General features: G+C 41.3%; 1 protein-coding gene across 2 annotated transcripts; it reads right to left on the bottom strand.

Annotated features, from left to right (window-relative positions):
* Positions 1-631: 631 nt before the first annotated feature.
* Positions 632-3788, bottom strand: LOC133911726 (pectin acetylesterase 5-like). Of its 2 annotated transcripts, none has more exons than XM_062354101.1 (12): positions 3306-3788; positions 3045-3127; positions 2763-2889; positions 2600-2679; positions 2392-2484; positions 2143-2267; positions 2000-2060; positions 1842-1895; positions 1652-1729; positions 1433-1538; positions 1202-1350; positions 632-1060 (listed from the first exon to the last, which is right to left on the bottom strand). In XM_062354101.1, exons 1-12 carry the CDS (start codon positions 3514-3516, stop codon positions 953-955), a joined length of 1275 nt encoding a protein of 424 aa, XP_062210085.1. In that variant the 5' UTR covers positions 3517-3788; the 3' UTR covers positions 632-952. The 2 variants fall into 2 exon arrangements, with proteins under 2 accessions (XP_062210085.1, XP_062210093.1); XM_062354109.1 differs by having other exon boundaries at positions 2392-2481; positions 3306-3787.
* Positions 3789-20892: the final 17104 nt, after the last annotated feature.

Here is a 20892-nt window from a genome sequence, read left to right as displayed (position 1 = left end):
GTTCCCTTTTTTTTTAAGAGATGGTAATGGGGCTGAGTTCCATAACCCGCGGAAAATTCCCTTAATAGGAGATTGATATAAAAAAAATTGATTTTCATGAATTCATACAGGAACAGGAATAAGAAGACACTTCTCGTCTTCGCTCCCGGTATGTCTCCGATATCACATGTATATACATCTTTTTCTTAGCATATAAATTTATAAATATTACATTACGTACGAAAAATAATAAATTACTCATATTTTTTTGTCTAACCTACGATATTTAATCCATCTTATATCAATTACCTTCGTGTGCACCAATAAATTACTTATTTATACTATAAACATATTGTTAATATATAAAAATAATCAACTATTATTCAATTTTACATTCTAATTGGGGATCTGATCCCTGCAAAATTTCCTGCGGGGATGAAGATGGGAGAAAACTTCATCTAAATAGCTAAATAGGGACCCAGATGAAGAAGCATTCCTCGACAAGGATTGACTCTGTTGTCATTCCTACTTTTTATATTATTATTTCGATAAAATACTATCTCTCTTATTAACACATAACCACCTAGATAAATAACGTGTACGTTAGAACGATAAATCTTTGAAGCGTAGCTAAATTACTGACATAAAACAATTTTCTTGAATTTGGCCTTGCAGGTACTCATACACTACTGTACAAGAGTTTGCTCGAGTGGGAGGCCAAAGTTTTTTTTTTTCCTTTTTGTCTTTTACATGGTGATGCTGATGACATGAGATGATTACTATTATTATGCCTGTATGTATGATCTCAGAGAATTACCATCACAAAATCCGAAACATAGTTAAACGATATCTTAGCATTTCCACTCCATTAATTCAGTTGAAGATCCATTATCAATGTTCCACCTGGCTTGGATTTTGTGATTTTTCTCCTGCCTCTTCTTTTATTCTGGATCCATCTTCCTTTCTGAATTATTTAATAGTTGGCAGCTGGGCATGTGGGGTTGCATGGATAGTCGCAGTCAACCTCTCTTATCCTTGTTCCTGTTCCGAAGTACCAATCCCCAACAGTCTGAGACATAGTCTGCTCCAGTCCATGTCCATGAAACAACGAGGAGAGGGAGAGTACAATGCCAATATCAAAACAATTTAGTATCTAAACAGCATACAGTAGTACGATGCATGAATCATCAGTGAAGTAAGTGACTGAAGCTATCCCACTCACCTTGTTATTTCCAAGCCTTGGGGAGATTGGTGATTTCCACGAGCTTCCATATACTGTCTGACAGTGGGTGAAGCATGAATCGATGAACCACCCCCAGTCCATCTTATCGTCGGCAGCCTTCAGGTCATTCACCATTTTCTTCTTGAATCCTACAAAACGGACGAGGACATATATGCTTCATAGACACCTAACTAAGAATAGCCACCAGATCGAGAAGTCAGCCAGCCAGACCATTCAGAACTTCCATCTGCGTGGAATTGCACTTTCTAATGTCGGCTTTGCAGCTCTGCCATGACTTATCAGGATCCGATCCATCTGGCGCCACAACATTTTGAATCTAGCCAGAGATAGCATATCTAATTAGCTAAAGCAAATCAGGATTTTCTTTTTTGAGCTCTGTAAAGAAATGTATGAGCACAAAAAAAGTCGAAATAATAAGACTGAAATTACCTGCCAGGAATCGTAAGCAGAGTTTACAATAAACGTGGGGGTGCTGATGCTCTTGATAAGTTCGGCAGGAAAGTAACACTGGGAACAGAATTATGTCCACGTATCAACTTACCAACATATATAGTGGTGAAACAGGTATTCTGTACTACCATGTTGATTAAGCAGATGGAATTACAGACTAAGTTAATACCTCTGCCGGATCCTTGTTTGCGAGGCAGTCCTTGGGCAGAACTTTTGTAACATTCTGGAAAAGGAATTGCAAATATTCCAGCGAACTTTTAGCACAAATATTCATGTAGAATTTTTCAGATGCATGAACTAGTCTGAACCGACGCTAAAAGAACTGACCTGAAGGTGAACAACTCCATTGTATACGGACCACATGGACCTTTTCCCCAATAAATCCTTTCTGCAGTAGAAGAAAACTGGCAATTCAGTACAAGTGCAACGGAATGCAACTGAGCTGGAGTATATTACGTTGAGGGTCTTACGCATCAAGAAAGAACCCAGCATCGGGAAGGCATTTCACTGAAACTTCCTGCGGGAACCGTGTTCGAAAACCATCGCAATGCAGTAGCGTAGCCAGACCACCAGCAGAACAACCTGTAAGTAAGGCCTGAAAAGGAAAATGAAGTATTGACATGGTTCTTTAATTAATCTGTACAACAGTAACACAAATGGTTCTGAATTGATCGGAGTAGAAAAGCAATATTTTTTCCTCACAAACAAACTATGCCGACCTGTTTGGAATCGGCGAGTCCTTTCTCCATGAGTTCATCTAGGACCGCTTCCCAGATGCGCAGGCCTCTGAAGAACAGCTTGTTTCCATTCTGCTTCATTGGCAGCAATCAGAATTATCAGAATCAGTAGGATAGGAGGAAGAAGATATGCACCCACGGCACGACGTTCGTAGACTCAGAAATTCAGAATTCAGAATCAGAAATCCACCTGATCTTCGTATTGGGAATCCCCAGCAAATGATGCCCCATCGCAATACCTTACGTAGACTCTGTTCCAGTTGTAGAAATCTAAACACGTGCGTGCTAAATGAAATTAGTGAAGAAGACACAAGGAGCATCGATCTATCTGTGATTTGCACGCATGCACGTACCAGGATTTTGTAGCTGGTCGTTGCTGAGAATACCGTCGAAGCCCATTGCTTTCATGAAGTTGGATGAACCAAGCGCATCCATTTTGCGGTTGGAACAGCTTTGTATGGTGTCGCACCAGCCTCCTCCCTGAATGTTATGTATAAGTGGGTATATGGTTGATCCATTTAGCCGCAACCATGCATACATGGCTAACAGTGTTCGAGGTACACCAAAGAGATGGTCTTCAAATGATACTTGCGATCTGGAAGAGAAAAGAAAAGAAAAGCGATGGATCGGATCACCTGAAGATGGATAAGCCAGTTGTGGGATCCGGTGCCGGAGCCTGTCTGCAGGTGGTAGCCCGGCGGGCTTCCATCCAAGCACACTGGTAAAAGAGGAAATGAAATACACGAATTCTTAGCTAGCATGCATACGATTTCAATGCAAAATCCATGACATACATATAGCCATGGCACTCAGTACCATTCTCGTGATGATACACACGAATTCTTCGCAAAAAAAGAAAAAGAAATACACGATCGAATCGAAAGAAAGTAGCGTACCCGCGCCCTTGTCGTGAGCGGCGGCGACGAGGGTGAGCTCGACGAGGTCCAGTGAGGATCGGGAGCAGCGGGTACGGGAAGGGCGCAAGGCGGGCACGAGCAGGAGGAGGAGCACGAGTGTGGACGCGATGGCGAGTGCCCAGGCGGCCGCGGGGCTCATTCGCCGTGGGCGCTGCGGGAGGAGCGGCGACGACAGGAGATCGGTGGCCATCGCCGTGGCGGACGACGACAAACAAACTAGCTAATTACCGGGAGTGGGCTAGCTCTAATCCACTACACTTGCACTAGCTTTTCTGGATCGGATCGGATTGGATGATGATTGGAGCTAGGTTGATTGGAGTACAAGCGTAGGGAATTGAGCAGGGAGGTTGCGTTGTCGCTCGCGTCGCGTGATGGACGAAAATGCATGGCGATGCAGGTGAGACGAGACTCTCCTTGTCTCTTTCATCCCGAGGGAAACTCAACTGAGAAAGCCAAGCAAAAGGTTGGTTTCACATCATCTCCCTTGAATGTATTATTCGTTCATTCCTTGGAAACGGACATGTATTGGTCGCTCGCGTCCCTGGCTAGCTTATTGTTTGTTAGTTTGTTCCTTTAGCGCCTTCCGTTCTTGCTAGCATCAACCAACCTACTCCTCTATCTACCATTACTTCGCTTGGCAACTTGCCTACTTTCCTTGTCAAATTTAAAAAAGGATGTTGCCTGCTTTCTTTCATAAGTAGGAGAAGTACCCAAACTGACCACATAGACATAAGAGTGAGTACCATTTTTCGCCTGAATGCTACTCCCAAACGCTTCTTTCGCAATTCCATTTTGGAAGTTATTGGCAAGCAAGCGAGAGTTGTAAATTGTAATTCCGAGGAAGATAAGAGAACGAACTAAGCCCTGCAGTCTGCACGATCAACCAGCTGACCGGTCGTACCACTGGTCACCTGCACACGCCCTAGCTCAGGCGTCGTTGTACCGGGTCCCTGCAGCTGTAACAGCAGCAGCGCACAGACGCAGACGGGTTAGAGCAAACCACATCGCCTACTGCCCATCGACACCTCGTAATCGGCATCCATGATGGTAGCAAAGCATTCTGGGCTACCTATACTACTACAGAATTAATAAAATCAGACGGTATATCATAAATGGTTTTTGGCGTATTTGCAAATATCTTTCTGATTTTTTATTTTTTGCAAGGATGTCACTTGAATGATAGTTTTAATGGTATTTTTGTAATTTTTTAGTAGCAAGCTTGCAATAATATCGGAAGTAATGGTTTCTTTGTAATTGTCCTATAGTTTTTTAAATCTTTCACTTGATAAAATACTTTTAGATAGTTATTAAGATAAATATGTCTGTAACAAGATCGTCGTCTGGGTGTGTCTGAATTTATAGACGTTTTTACAAATCCATCTATATCTATATATGTCTGAATGATGGACACATACGGATTTTTTTGAAAACCCTCGTTACTTAAAGACTTAGGTACGTTTAAATTTGATCGATTGTCTCTCTCGGCTCTCTAGCTTCCCACACACACAACATGCTCGTCTTTCCTATCTCTTTAGCTTCCCCACACACAACCGCTCATCTCCCATCGCTCACTCAATATAAAGCGATGATGAGTGTTTATCTTCATCGCTCTTCTTGTTGGCATCGAAGAGCCTATTCTACAATGGTTAGTTAGGATTTTTTTTCCACATCAGATGAGCGATATATGGGTGCCGAATCCTCTTCCCTGTACTGAGGTGAGTATCGTAGGGTTTCCATTGCGGTTGATTTTATTAGGATTTGTTAGGGTTGGCTTCAATCTGTGTAGCTGAGGGTAATGTTGTGTTTCCATCGCAGATTTGCAATGTCTCTGTTCACTGTTGTCTGGTACTGGCAGGATGGGGTTATCCCTATGTCTGCTTCCACGGTGTGGATGGTTGGTGTCAATTTTGATTGTGTGGACTTTGTGTTATTCGCTACTGTAAAGGGATCTTCCATAGATCATGTTTTTACTATGAATTGCGTTCTACATTATGTTTTTATATATAGAAATGTCTCCATTGTTGTTTATCATAATGGAGACATTTTCATAAACTGTAAGACTGATTTGAACGCGTATTTCTTGCTTAATGTTAGTTACGATAGAGCATGATCCAGATGACAACGAGATGATCATTAAAGATGATGCTTGGATTGACATTGTACTAAAATATAGACAACTGAGATGATGTCAACATTTCATCCTTCTGGAGGATGGCGTCAACCAGTTATATCAATCATCTTGTCTTTCTGGAAGACGGCGTCTCCATTGATGCGAAACCTCTCGTTATTCTTGAAGCAAAATGTGCATAGTTAGGGATTGTGTATAGCTAACTAGGTTTATGTGTACTGAACAATGTGTGATGTTCTTAATTTTTGTGATATGTAAATTCATGTGATGAATTTTTGAATAATGTGTGATCGATGTTCTAAATAATTTATCAATATGTGATATGTAAATAATGCATGTGATATTATTTAATTTATGAATCATAAAGTGTGTATGTTATATCATAAGGGTAGCTAGAAAGCAAAATCGATTCTAGGGGAAAGAATCACATATACAGTTTTCAAAAAGAATCTGTCAATGACATTTTGTACAGATAGGTTTCAACAAAAACCATCCATGACTCTTTACTACTCACATATAATTTTACACAAAATTTGTCTATATATATTTCTATTATAGACGGAGTTGTAACCATCTGTAAAAAGATCTATATCATAGACACTTTTGCAGAGACGAAACGTATAACCACTTCTTGATTCACACTAATACATAACAGACTTTATATATCGGCCCATCACTACCGGTTCACAGCAAAATCCAACATTGAAGCTTTATATGAGCGTGAACCGGCAATAAAAATAATTATCATTGTTGGTCTATAATATGAACCGACAGTGATATTATAGACTGGCAGTGAAGCTATGTACGGACCCAAATGTTTTATGCAATCTAATTTTGGCTTAGTGCCTCGTGTCCGGCTCCAGATTTTATAGTCTCTCCCGGATCTCTCCTCCTCACATCCTCTCTGTCTCTCATTTTTATAAGTCCCCTCTCTTTGTCTTCTCTCCCCACCCCAGATCCATACTCCTCTCTACCCCACCGGCTGGACCTCGACAACCTCCTCTACCCCGCCGGTCTCCTCTGCCCCGACTCCTTACCTCGATTCAAGGAGCCACAACCACCTTATGAGCTTCCTCCACCCCATCTCTCCCTCCTCTTGGCTACCACGATGACTTGGCCTCGGGCTCTTCTTGGATCTCGCACGCCGGTGGTGGTGGAGGAGAAGGCGTGGGCTCCCTCCGCTCAGCCACCCATAATGACTCGGCCTCGGGCTCCTCTTGGATATCGCGCGCGGGTGGAAATAGCTTTATTTCTACAGGCACGGGCTCCCTCCATTGAAGATCTCGGCCTAAGCACATGATGAACATCATCGTCATCATGGCAGCAGCAGCAACGCACAGACACAAACGGGTTAGAGCAAACCACATTGCCTATTGCCCCATCGACACTTTGTAATCGGCATCCATGATGGTAGCAAAGCATTCTAGGCTACATATACTACCACATAATCAATGAAAATAGGCGGTGTGCCATAAATACTATTTTAAAACCCGTCACTGACAAAATACGCTTAAACGGTTGTTAAGAAAAATATGTTTATAACAAGACCGCCATTTAGGTGTGTCTATAACAGACGGTTTTTACAAATTCGTCTGTGTCTGTATGATGGACACATACGAATTTTCTAAAAGCCCTCAGTATTTAAAGACCTAGGTACTATTTTAAATTTGATCGCTTGTCTTTCGTGACTCTTTGGCTTCCCACACACACAACATGCTTGTCCTCCCAATCTCTTTAGCTTCCCACACACATAACCGCTCATCTCCTCTTGCTCACTCAATATAAAGTGACGATGAGTGTTTATCTTCCTCGCTCTTATTGTTGGCATCCGGGAGCCCATTCTACGACGGCTAGTTAGGATTTTTTCCATATCAGATGAGCGAGATTTGGGCGTTGAATCCTCTTCCCTGCACTGAGGTGAGTATTGTAGGGTTTTCATCGTGATTTTATTAGGATTTGTTAGGGTTTGCTTCAATCAGTATAACTAAGGGTAATGTGGTGTTTCCACCGCAGATTTGCAATGACTCTGTTCACTACTGTTAGGTACTGGTAGGATGGGGTTGTCCATATGTCTGCTTCCACGGTGCGGATGCTTGGTGTCGATTTCGGTTGTGTGGACTTCGTGTTCTTCGCTACTGTGAAGGGCTCCTATGTGGATCATGTTTTTGCTGTGAACCGAATTCTACATTTTATTTTTATATATATAAATTTATCTATTGTTGTTCATCACAATGGAGATATTTTCATGAATTGCAAGACTGATTTGAACATGTATTTTTTGCTTAACCATGGCTGGTGATTTGGCAGCAATGTAGTTTGGTTTTGACACATTACTAGGTTAGTCAAGATAGAGCCTAATCTGGATGACAGCGAGATGATCATTAAAGATGATGCTTGATTGACATTGTACTAAAATGCACACCACTAAGATGATGTCAATCATTTCATCCTTCTGGAGGACAGCATCGATCAATTTTGTCAATCATCTCGTCTTTTTGGAAGACGATGTGTCCATTGATGTCAAACATCTCGTTATTCTTGAAGCAAAATGTGTTTAGTTAGGGATTATGTATAGCTAGCTAGGTTTATATGTTCTGAACAATATATGATGTTCTTAAACTTTGTGATATGTAAATACCTATGATGAATTTCTAAATAATGCATGATCAATATTTTGAATAATGTCTCAATGTATGATATGTAAATAATGCATATGATATTGTTTAATTTGTGAATTATAAAGTGTGTATCTCATATCATTAGGGTAGCTAGGTAGGAAATTGGCTTCTCAGGGAAAAGGGTCACAAACAGTTTTCAAAAAAATCTATCAATGACATTTTGTATAGACATGTTCTAACAAAAAAAAGTTTATGACTCTTAATACTTACGAACAGATTTTTAGAAAATTGGTTTGTGACCCTTACTACTCACAAATAATTTTACATAAAATATGTTTATATGTATCTTTGTAAAAATAAAGTTATAACCGTCTGTAATAAGATCGATATCACAGACACTTGTGTAGAGACAAAACATAACCATTTGTGATAGAATTTAAAATCCATCTGTAATAACCCATTTTGAAATAGTGATACTGTATTGCCCTAACTTTCCGATACTCAAGACACTACTATAGAATCCATTTAGTAGGACGCTTTTCTACAGACGAATATATGGAGCCATCTGTACAAAGGGTAACACAGACGGCTTCAAACTAGAACCGTTTGAGAAAATAACGACAAGTAGTTTCAACAAAGCAGGATACTACAGTACAGATGGTTACAAACTATAACCATTTATATTAATAGTACAGACGGTTCTAAACTATAACCGTCTGTACTATAGACAGTAATAGTATAGACGGTTCCAAATTAGAACCGTTTGTACTAAAAAGAACCATTAAGATGGTTCTAAATTAGAACAGTCTTTTTGAATCGTCTGTACTATTAATATAGACGGCTGTAGTTTCTAATCGTTTGTACTAATAGTGTTCTACTTGTTTTGAACGTATCTTTTATATATTATTTTTATACAATAATTTTTCTTGTAGTGATACGAGCTAACAGCAGCAATGCAACACTCCCCTCCGGATCAGATCACTACCAATGTTCACCCAACATATATATGATATAGCAGATACGCAATACCAGACCAGTCCAATATGTTCTGCCAAGTTACAAATCACCCAGCCAGATGGACGAGTCATTTATCACGAGATACAAATACAACAGAACTCAGATTGGATTTATTTATGTACATTGATCGTATTCATTCACACTAATGCTTAACAGATTTATACGTCGGTCTATAACTGTCATTTCACAGCAAAATCCGGTAGTGAAGCTTCATATGGGTGTGAACTGGCAATGATAATAATTATCATTGTCGGTCTGTAATAGGAACTGACAATGATATTACAGACCGATAGTCATTACTAAAAAATTATTTTTCAAGACATCCGTGTTCATTTATATAGGCAGTTTATGTGACAAATCGTCTGAGTAGTAGGATGGAGTCTCATGCGGTTTCAGGCTGTCTATGAAATTAATTTTCATAGACGGTTTCTATTTTAACCGCTTATGGAAATAACACTATTTTTATAGGTGGTTAATATGAAATAAATTATTTCTACAGGTGATTCCTTATGTGAACCGTCTATAGAAATACTGTCTATTTCCTCAGACGGTTAACATAAGGAACCATATGTGAAAATTAATTAATTAATTTTCACATGTGATTCCTTATGTGAACCTTTTGTGATACTCTTAAACAGTCCCTCCCAGTAGGGAGCTCCATTCAGCCAGAGCTCACTGTATCCGAACAGTACAACTCAAAGACGGCCTTGAGTTTTGAAAATAGATGGGGAAGGTTTTGTTTTTGAATTCTTTAGAGGAGCCATCTAAGGTAAAAGTATTTTCTCTCTAGCTAGTATCTTTTTCAAGTTTAGATTTAGATTTAAGATTTAATTAGGGTCTAGATATAATCTAGAGATGCTCATAATTCTAGCCATTTAAATTCTTGAATTAGCTAAAATTTATGACCAATGTAGATTCACAAGATTCTAGCATTATATTTCAAAAATATAGCTAAAATTTGATGTTGTTAGTCTGTATGAGGTTTTATCATGAATATGATTTTTTTTATGCATCTAGATTTAGATCTAGATCGAGATGTAGAGGGAGAGAGAGTAATGAAACCATATTATTTTGAGTCATAAATTTGCGCTAATATAGATTTAATTGCGTAGACATATTATAATCATAATAAGCCAAAATTTCCTTTTTTAAAAAATTATTATGATTTTTTTATTAATTAATTTATGGATCTAATTTTGTAGTTGAAGTTTAAGATGGATAGAGCATGAATGTACAATGCGCTAAGACATGGACAAATATACGTCAAAAGAGTCTACTTTTATTGAAGCCGTTGAAAATGATTCTTTGACTAAGAAGATAAAGGAAATACATTGTCCATGCTCTGACTGCAAAAACTAGAAATTCTGGGACAAATCAAGCATAATCAAATCACACTTGATCTTGAGAGGTTTTGTCGAGGATTACACATGTTGGTCCAAACACGATGAACAACATACATGCGAATAAAATGATGACATCGTTTCTGATCAAGTGGACAGTGATGATGATGGAGTTGAAGAAGACACTGATGTTATGATGGATGATGCTGATTTCGATTTGGAGGAAAGATTGCACCATAGAGAACCATATGTTTTAAGCGACATAAGAGGTTTAGATAATTTCGAGACGTTACAGAAGGCATCAAAGAAAATTTTGTATGAGGAATCGAAGGGCTATGATAGGGAGTTTACGGTGTTTCATTCGGTGCTTGAACTTCTATGGTTGAAGGCTAACAATTGATGGTCTGACAAGAGTTTCTGGCAAATGTTGAGTCTCTTGGCAAACATGCTTCTGAAGTCTAACTCCTTCCCCACCACCACTTATCAAGCGAAAAGAAGCTTATCTGCCCATTATCGTTGGATGTGCAAAAAATACACGTGTGTCTGAAATACTGTATCCCCTACCGTAAAGAGTACCAAGCCTTGGATAGATGCCCGGTGTGCAATACGAGTGAGTACAAGAGAAATGATGATTGTGAGGACGAAGATGCTTCTGCCAACGTGAAGAAGAAGAATAGTACTACTGGTCATGACGAAGAAGACACTTCTTCCAACGCGGAGAAGAAGAGAAGAAGTCCTGCCATGGTGATGTGGTACTTGTTAGTGATCTTCCGTTTGCAGTGTTTGTACTCGAACCTAGGGACTCTGAACTAATGTATTGGCATTTTGATAAGCGCAAGAAGGATGGAACTAAGCTTCAACACCCCACTGATGCTAGCCAATGGAGAAAGTTCGATGATATGTATCCATATTTCACTGAAGAACCAAGGAATATATAATGTTCGCATTAAGTACCAATGGAATGAATCTTTTCGGTGACATGAGCACCTCACATAGCACTTGACCAGTGGTCCTGGCCATCTACAACCTTCCTAACTAGCTATGCATGAAGTGAAAGTACCTTATGCTGTCCATTCTTATCTAAGTACCGAAACAACCTAGCAACGATATAGATGTGTTTCTGGAACCATTGATGGAAAATATGGTGAAACTATGGAACGATGGGGTCCAGGTGTGAGATGAGTTCCGATGAGAGTACTTCACATTGAAAGCCATGATTTTTGTTACCATTAGTGATTATCCCACCCTTTTCTCCTATCGGCATAGGTTAAAGGGAATCAAGGATGTGTAGTATGCTTAGATGAAACTGCGTCTGTGTACCTTCCATAGTCACAGAAGGTAGTGTACATGCAACACCGATGGTTCTTACTCAAAACTCACAAGTTCCACAAGATGAAGAAATATTTTGACAATACGATTGAGCAGCTCAAGATAGTGGAGCCATACATCGAGCAATACTTGAATGAGCTTCGCATAGAAAATCAAAGCCACTAGGATGATTGGATCTTGAAAGAGCACAAGCGTCACTTCACCACATAGTTCAAGAACCAAAACCTTCCAGATGGTGAATCCGTAGATAAAAAAATATGAAAACGTTGGCTTGTGGTCCATCAAGTTTAGTTACGTCATGGCAAGTATATGACATTAATGGATACACGTTTTATACCAAAGCAAAGGACAAGAAGAGCAAGGGAAAAGATCACCTACTATGGGTTCATAGATGAAACCTGAGAACTCGACTATGGAGTGAATCTACAGATCCACATCTTTTGGTGCAAATGGGTCAAACACATAAATGGCATGACAGTGGACAACTACGGGTTCACAACTGTCGACCTCAGCATTGTAGGCCACAAAACTGACCCGTGGGTACTCGTTGATCACGTCACATATGTTTTCTATATAAATGACCCCATGAATGAAAAAAAGCAAATAGTTGTTGCTAGAAAACAAATAATTATCAAAGTTGAGAATGTGGAGGACGAGGAAGAATAAAATCAGTTCGATGACGTGCCGTCTTTCGGAGATGCAGAAAAGATCAAACTTGTAAAAGCAACCCTCGATAGATCTTTGATGCCTTACATGCACCTTGATGGTATAGGAACAACAGTTCAATGCAGATAGTACCATGTTATGTAACTTAGTTTCCAATATGGTTTTCATGTTATGCAACTTATTTTCTAATGTGACATTCATGTTATGTAACTTAATTTTCAATGTCATTATTGATTCCTCAAAGTGACAAAAAATGATAATGTCTAATAGACTTGTCAAAAACATATTTAAAACGATCGTATGTGCAGTGCCTTATGTAACAAAATTATGCAATACAACAATATGATATAATTTATGAGATTGTTTTAAATATATGCATATAGAATTTGTAATAGAAGTATATTTCTAGGGAAACAATAAAAATAAAAAAAGTAAATGCATTTGCATAGGCGGTTTATAAAGTAAAACGCCTGTGAAAATGTTTGTTATGTCAACCGCCTGTGTAAATACATTTTCCCAGGAGGTTTGCTAAGTGAACCGCCTGTGAAAATGAAGTTTCATATATAGCACGGTCGAGCCTCCTGGAACCCTAGACCCCATTGGCTGCCTCTCCTCCGCGTTATCAGGCTGCCTCTCTGACATGCTGCCTCCAAGCCATTGCGCCACCTCTCCAACACCGCCATGAGCCCGTCCTCCTAGTCATTCCTAAGCTCGACCTTCTCCTTGTCCTCGAGCCGGGTCTCCTCTCGACGCAGATCCACGTCACCATGAGCCGAGCTCGGCCTCCTCCTCATCCCCGAGCCCGACCTCCTCCTGATGTAGATCCATGCCGCCACAAGCTTGAGCTCAACCTCCTCCTCATCCCCAAGCCTGGCCTCCTCCCGACGCAGATCCACGCCATCACAAGCCCGAGCCCGGCCTCCTTGTCCCTGAGCACTGCCACACCACCGTTGCCTTCTTCGCCAAGGACCCGGTGCCTAGTGCCCCCCTCCGGTCTCTCTCCTCCATGCGCCACCGACACCTGAGGCCCGATGCCCCCCTCCAGTCTCCCACCTCCGTGCGCCGTCGACGCCCAAGGCCCTACTCCTGGTGCCCTCCTCCGTTCGCCGTGGTGAGTAGCCATCCCCTCCCGTTCGAGCCATTGTAACCGGTGCTTCGGCCGAGCCCGTGGACCTTTCTTTCTCTACGTGATGCCCAGCCATCTTGCCGCCATTCTCTGTGTGTTGCCTGACCATTGTGCCACTGAGGTATTTTGCCATTAGGATGTCCCGTAGCTCCCAAGCTTTGCTGCTGGAATCATAAGCCAACCATGTTTCATGTGATGATGTTGTAGAATCCATGGACTTGTAGTTTTCTAGCTTAGTAAGCAATATTAGTTGTAGATTCTTGAATAATTTATAGTAGTGATTTTATGATGACTTTTTCTGTTGTTAATCTTGTCGATTTATAAATGGTGTTTTCTATTGATCCAACTCGGTTCCATTTATTATTGTACTATCTGATGAATGTTCTTGGGACCTTTCCTTTTATTGCATAGTTTGCTAATTTGATATATGTCTTTTGGATCAGCTTTTGTATAGATGACTGAGGTTGCATGGTATGGTCCTGCAGAGTGCAGACCACTAACCACATACAAAATTTGTGACGTTTAAGGAAATAGCTGACATAATTTCGAGAACAGTTACTTTTCTGTTCATGTATTTGCCAAATGTGTAGATACATGGTAGCTACGTGTGGTTAGGGAGAGGTTGAACTAACAAATACGTTGCGTTTTTATTTGAAGTGCCACAAGTAAGGTTTTGATACTGTTCTTTATGGATACTATGTTTGCTAGTTTTTAGGGTAAACAGGAGGTACACAACGAACCCCAAGGACGTCAGTTATTATTGCGCTTGCATATTCTTATTTGGTTCTGTTTTCATTGTCAGTAATATTTTAACTCTTTTAGTTGTGTTTCCTTTCGAGCACGGATGATTGAATGCACCCACACCTCGCTTAAAGATGAAGATATCTAAAATGTCCAACGTGACATGTGTCGGTTCATCATGCATAAAGTCATTCATAAGAGTGGCAGATTATTTGACCTTAGAAGTGAATTGGTTAGCTATCCGAGACTTTGTGAGTGGGAGAGGAAATAATATTTGTGTTGAATATTTGGCTTGTAATATAAATTGACTTGTGATGTAAAAACATTGTACTTCTGAATATTATTGTACTACTGTTAAATATTGGACTTTGTGTTGATTCAAATATTGTTGAAATCTGTTTTGAAAATATGTTGAAATCTAGAGGGAATAATGTATGCTCTTTATTAATTTTTGAATGAAATACATATCATAGGCAGGTCCTTGTGTCATCCTCCTGTAGAAATCTATTTATCTACAACATATGCTAAAGTGCGCCGCCTGTGAAAATATATTTCCACAGGTGATTCACTTAAGGAACCACTTGTGAAAATAGTTTCCATAGGCAGGTACTTAAGATAATCGCCTACGAAAATTATTTTCATAGGCGGTTCTTTAAAAGAACCGCATGTGAAAATCTATTTCCTTAGATCACAAGTGGATACGCTAAATATCTGTGAAAACAGTTTACGAACCACCTATGTAAGTTGTTTCTGTAGTAGCGAGTGAAGCTATATATCGACCCGAATGTTTTATCCAATCTGATTTTGGCTCGGTGCCTTGAGTCTGACTCTAGATTTTTCTCTCTCTCCTGGCTCTCTCCTCCTCATATCCTCTCTCTCTTGTTTTTCTAAGTCCCCTCTCTCTGGCTTCTTCTCTCCCCACCCCAGATCCATACCCTCTCTACCCTACCGACTGGACCACGGTGACCTCCTCTACCCCGCCGGCTTCCTCTGCCATGACTCCTTGCCTCAATTCAAGGAAATTAAAACTACCATTGAAAATTAAAATCTTCTTTTCATATTTACACAGGGGTGTTCTATTAACAAAGGATAACCTAAGCAAAAGATATTGCCTTGGAGATCAGAAGTGTTACTTTTGTCACAAATTTGAGACAATTAAACACCTATTTTTTATTATCATTTCGCTCATTCTGCATAGCTAATAGTCCAGGTAGCATCGAATATTTACTAACCGTGAAGTATTCAAAACATGTTTGGAGATTGCCTTCGGGTCTTAATAAAATATTGAAAAGCTATATATTGTCGGCGGCGGCCACGATTTGTTGGTCTCCATGACTATACAGGAGTGACATTATTTTTAAGGAGAAATATGTTTCTCTCTTACATATTATTTTTACTTATACATATTGGCTCCATTCGTGATTTGTACCACATCAGCAAGAGCATCGTGATATAGTTCCTACGACATGTACATGACTAGAGTGAGCAGCCAAGGAGGTCTTTATCCGATTTAGATAACAGTCTAGACTTTGTATCCAACCCTAAGCAAAATAACCTCAGCCGATAAGATATATTTTCTTTTTATTAGATTTTTCCTATCTCATATACCGGGTTACTGTTTTTTGTTTGATCTTAGTTAGAAGCTAGGAGTAACTTTTTTATATTAATTTGATGTAATGATGAGGCTTAATAAAACTCTATTTTCAAAAAACATAAAATATGTTTGCCATCTCAGGATGCCTCAGCGGCGGAGAAACGCACCTGAGCAGCAGCACTCTCGTGCAGGAAGCTGCTGTCCACTTCGCAAGTCCACATGAGTATGCTCTACACAATCCTCCAAGGACGAAATGGCAGTTACATGTTACTGATCCTTACCGAGGGGCCTGGAGAGCAGGCGCATGATGAACATCATTGTCATCAAGGCAGCTTTTCTTGCCTTTACGGCACCTCCCCTTCTGCTTCCGTTTCTGCTTGTTCTGGTCTTTCTTCCTAGGCCTTGGTGGCTTTCCACTGAGACACAGATGTGACTGGAGGATCATATACATCTGGGCAACCGGTGATGCTTCCCCACTTTTCTCATGGCCTCCTTTCAAAGCAAAGACAAGCTGAAATTTCGCCTGCAATGACATAAAACCGATCAGAGAAGATGAATAGCTCAATGTCGAATAAAACGAATACACTGATTCAATATTAATGCATGTAAGTCAAAGTCTGTATAGTGGTGACGTAGATGACACAACACGCTTTGGGGGTTGTTTGTTCTTTGATCCTTAGAGCTGTTTATTTGAGTTGTAGATTGTGAAAAACAGTTTATAGATTGTAAATTGTAAGAAGCTGGATTGTAAAATTTGGATTATAAAAGTTAGATTGTGGATTGTTACAATCTGGTGAAAGATGGATTGCTAGATTGTTACAATTTAGATATTAGATTGTAACAGTCTAGCTTTTCCAACCAGCTGTTTGTTTCAGCTTTTGAATTATGATCACAATCTAGCTGTTTGTTTTAATTTTTAGATTTTAATTACAATCCAGCTTTTACAATCTGAAACAAACAAGACCTTAATGTGGTTGATGTGCGGGAGGTGGTGGTGGTTGTCTTGTGGCATTTATCATACCATCTTTCTTAGGATAGCAGCATTCTTGAATAAGGTGCTTGTCTCGGACACTATTATAGCACAAATATTTTCCACCACTTTTTGGCACTATTGCAAAAGGCAGATCAGTGCAGGTTGAAAAATAATTTCACTACCGTTTTTTAACCGGTACTCTTTACTCGGTACTGATAGTCGGCTATTATCAGTACCAGCTGACCACCCTGTAGTATTGCTATTTTCAGAGAATATAAAAAAGGAGATAATTTACGGCTCCTTAAGTGAACTGCCTGTGAAAATAGAGTTTCACAGACGGTCTATTTTGCGCCTATGAAATCATCCATTTCAATAGGCCTTCGATCACTGGCGGGTACACTAAACGTCTGTAAAAACGGATTACGAACCGCCTATGTAAATAGTTTCTATAGTAGTGAGTGAAGCTATGTACGGGCACAAATATTTTATGCAATCTAATTTTGGCTCGGTGCCTCAGTCTGAATCTAGATTTTTTCTGTCTCTCCCGGCTCTCTCTTCCTCACCTCCTCTCTCTTTCATTTTTCTGTCCCCTCTCTCTGTCTTCTTCTCTCCTCACCCCAGATCCATACCCCTCTCTACCATATCGGCTGGACCATGGTGACCTCCTCTACCCCGCCGGCTTCCTTCGCCACGACTCCTTGCCTCGATTCGAGGAGCCGCCACCATCCTATGAGCCTCCTCCGCCCCATCTCTCCCTCCGCTCGGCCGCCCACGACGACTTGCCCTCAGGTTCCTCTTGGATCTCACAAGCCTGTGGCAGCGGAGGAGGAGAAGGCGCGTGCTCCCTCAGCTTAAGATCTCGGCCTTGGGGACGCCGAATTCCTCGTGCACCGTACCTCCCCTTCGCTGCCGCCAAGGCTGAGGCCGAGCTCGATGCTGACAAGGACCTGAGGCGGAACTGTAGGCACTTGGGCTTCGGCTGAGTTGTTGATGATGACTTCGAGATGGCGTGAATTGTGCTCTGGCCATGGCCTTCAAGCCACTGCATTTTCTTCTTGTGTGTGTGTTCACCATCATTGGTTGTTGTGCCATCGGCGGTGGTAGAGCTCACGCGATGAAGGCGGCCAAGCGGCCGCGCGTGGCGGCTCTGGCTCGAACTTAATCAAGCTGGCTCATGTTTTTTAATTTCTGGAAGTGGTTTCACTGCTGGTTGGAGACCCAACAATGATAGTCCAAAATCCCCTTCATTGTTGGTTTTTGTACCGACAGTGGGCAAACAGCAGTGATAATCACACTATCACTGCCACTTGCCCACTGTTGGTTCCAAAACTAACAATGAAGTGGATTTTAGAACCAGCCGTGAAGGCACTTTCTTTAGTAGTGTCATTAAAAAAATATGAGTTCAATATGATTGCCATCTGGAAACCAAGACGAGTTTAATTGGAGCTTAAACCAAATTGGAAAGTTTACAATTAGCTCTATGTGCACGCCGTGGTGTAATGGGATGAACCAATCCAAAATAATTAAATATGGAAATTAAAACTACCACTGAAAATTAAAATCTTACTTTCATATTTACATAGGGGTGTTCTATTAACAAAGGATAATCTAACCAAAAGATATTGCCTTCGAGATCAGAAGTATTACTTTTGTCACAAATTTGGGACAATTAAACACCTATTTTTATTATCATTTTTGCACATTGTGCATAGCTAATAGACCAGGTAGTATCGAATATTTACGGACCGTGAAGTATTCAAAACATGTTTGGAGATTACCTTTGGATCTTAATAAAATATTGAAAAGCTATATATTGGCGGTGGCGGCCACGATTTATTGGTCTCCGTGACTATACAGGAGTGACATTATTTTTAACAAGGAGAAATATGTTTCTCCCTTACATGCTATTTTTACTTATACACATTGGCTCCATTCGTGATTTGTACTACATCGACAGGAGCATCGCGATATAGTTACTATGTCATGTATGTGGTTGGAGTGAGCAGCTAAGGAGGTCTTTACCCGATTTAGATAATAGTCTAGACTCTGTACCCAAATCTAAGCAGAATAACTTCAGGTGAGGAGATATATTTTCTTCTTGTTAGATTTTTTCTTATTTTGTGTCTCATATACGGGGTTACTGTTTTTTAGTTTGATCTTAGTTAGAAGCCAGGTGTAAATTTTTTTTATAGTTATATCAATTTGACGTAACATGAGTTGATATAATAATGAGATTTAATAAAGTTCTTTTTAAAAATAAAATAAAATATGTTTGCCATCTCAGGATGCCTACGCGGCGGAGAAACGCACCTGAGCAGCAGCACTCTCGTGCAGGAAGCTGCTGTCCACTTCGCCTAATTCACCCAGCGATAACCTGCAGATACAAGTCCACATGAGTATGTTCTACACAATCCTCAAGGACGAAATGGCCGTAACAACATGTTACTAATCCTTACCGAGGGGCCTGGAGAGCAGGCGCTTGATGAACGTCATCGTCATCAAGGCAGCTTTTCTTGCCTTTACGGCACTTCCCCTTCTGCTTCCGTTTCTGCTTGTCCTGGTCCTTCCTAGACCTTGGTGGCTTTTCACTGAGACACAGATGTGACTGGAGGATCATATACATCTGGGTAACCGGCGATGCTTCCCTACTTTTCTCATGGCCTCCTTTCAAAGCAAAGACAAGCTGCAATTTCACCTGCAATGACATAAAACTGATAAGAGAAGATGAATAGCTCAATGTCGAATAAAACGAATACACAGATTCAACGGCAACGTTAATGCATGTATGTCAAAGTCGGTGTAGTGGTGATGTAGTTGACACAACCACGCTTCGGAGGTTGTGTGTTCTTTGACCCTTGATGTGGTTGATATGAGGGAGGTGGTGTTGGTTGCCTTGTGTCATTTACCATACCATCTTTCTTGGGATACAACATTCTCGAGCAAGGTGCTTATCTCAGATACCATTGTAGCACAAACATTTTCCACCACTTCTTGGCACTACTGCAAAAAGGAAGATCAGTGCCGGTTAAAAAATGGTTTCACTGTAGTTTTTCAACCGGCACTTTTTACTCGGCATTGATAGTCGGCTATTATCAGTGCCGCTTGACCACCAGGCAATGTTACCATTTCCAAAGAATAAAAAAGGAGAAAGCTGGTGTGCCATCGCCGCAGCGAAGAGGAGGACGCTCGGCAACATCACCAACCTGAGGAGGTGTGCACCAGTCGAGGGGGAGGACGAGTCGACGTGAGGGGTGCCGAATGGCCCGACTCTCTCTTATATCTTCACGTGCCTCGGTGCCCAAGTCCCTCTCTCTTATATATCTCTCTCTCACGTCCAGGCATGGTGGCGGCAGCTGAGCGGGCGTGGTGGCGGTTGAGGGATCCAGGTGCGTTACACGTGTGGTGGCTGAGTGGCGGTCGAGGGATCCAGGTGCAGTGGCCGAGCGGCGGTGGGATCTAGGGGCTCCGATGCTTCTCTCGCCACTGCCCCCATCGTCGTTGCCACCGGGCACTGCTGGGCACACTTGCAAAATAGGATAACATGACGACTCGAAGGCCGCCACCACAACTCATGCATTGACGCTTGGATCCCACCGTCGCTCAGCCACCGTTCTTGGATCCCTCGGCCACCGCTCAGCCACCGCACGTGCGACGCATCTAGATCCCTCGGCCGCCATCGCACCACTCAACTGCCACCACCACGCTTGGATGAGAGAGAGATAAGAGATAGGGACTTAGGCACCGAGGTATGTGATGGCACCGAGACGCGTTAAGAGATAAGAGAGAGCCGAGCCATCTACCGCCGCGCATGTCAACTCGTCCTCCTCCTCGACTGACGTGCACCTCCTTAGTTTGGTGATGTCACCGAGCATCCTCCTCCTTGCTGCAGCGGCGGCACACCATCTGGGCTTGGGCATCACCACCAGCACCTTCTTCGCCGGTGTAGTGGGCGACAATATAGCCTATTGGGGCACGAGGATGGCCACCTCCATGGCCTGTCGGTCGATGGTGGTGGAGTGGTCCACGAGGTGAGG

Source organism: Phragmites australis, chromosome 1 (genome assembly GCF_958298935.1).
Source record: "Phragmites australis chromosome 1, lpPhrAust1.1, whole genome shotgun sequence".
Lineage (NCBI taxonomy): Eukaryota > Viridiplantae > Streptophyta > Magnoliopsida > Poales > Poaceae > Phragmites > Phragmites australis.
This window is presented reverse-complemented; position numbering and strand designations above follow the sequence as displayed.

Excerpts from the sequence above, each read along its gene's own strand:
- LOC133911726 (XM_062354101.1), bottom strand. The coding sequence starts at position 3,516 with ATGGCCACCGATCTCCTGTCGTCGCCGCTCCTCCCGCAGCGCCCACGG. Across the intron at positions 3,128-3,305 it reads CGCTCACGACAAGGGCGCGG|TGTGCTTGGATGGAAGCCCG; the intron begins GTACGCTACTTT and ends CTCTTTTACCAG. Across the intron at positions 1,061-1,201 it reads CAAGGCTTGGAAATAACAAG|ACTATGTCTCAGACTGTTGG; the intron begins GTGAGTGGGATA and ends GGACTGGAGCAG.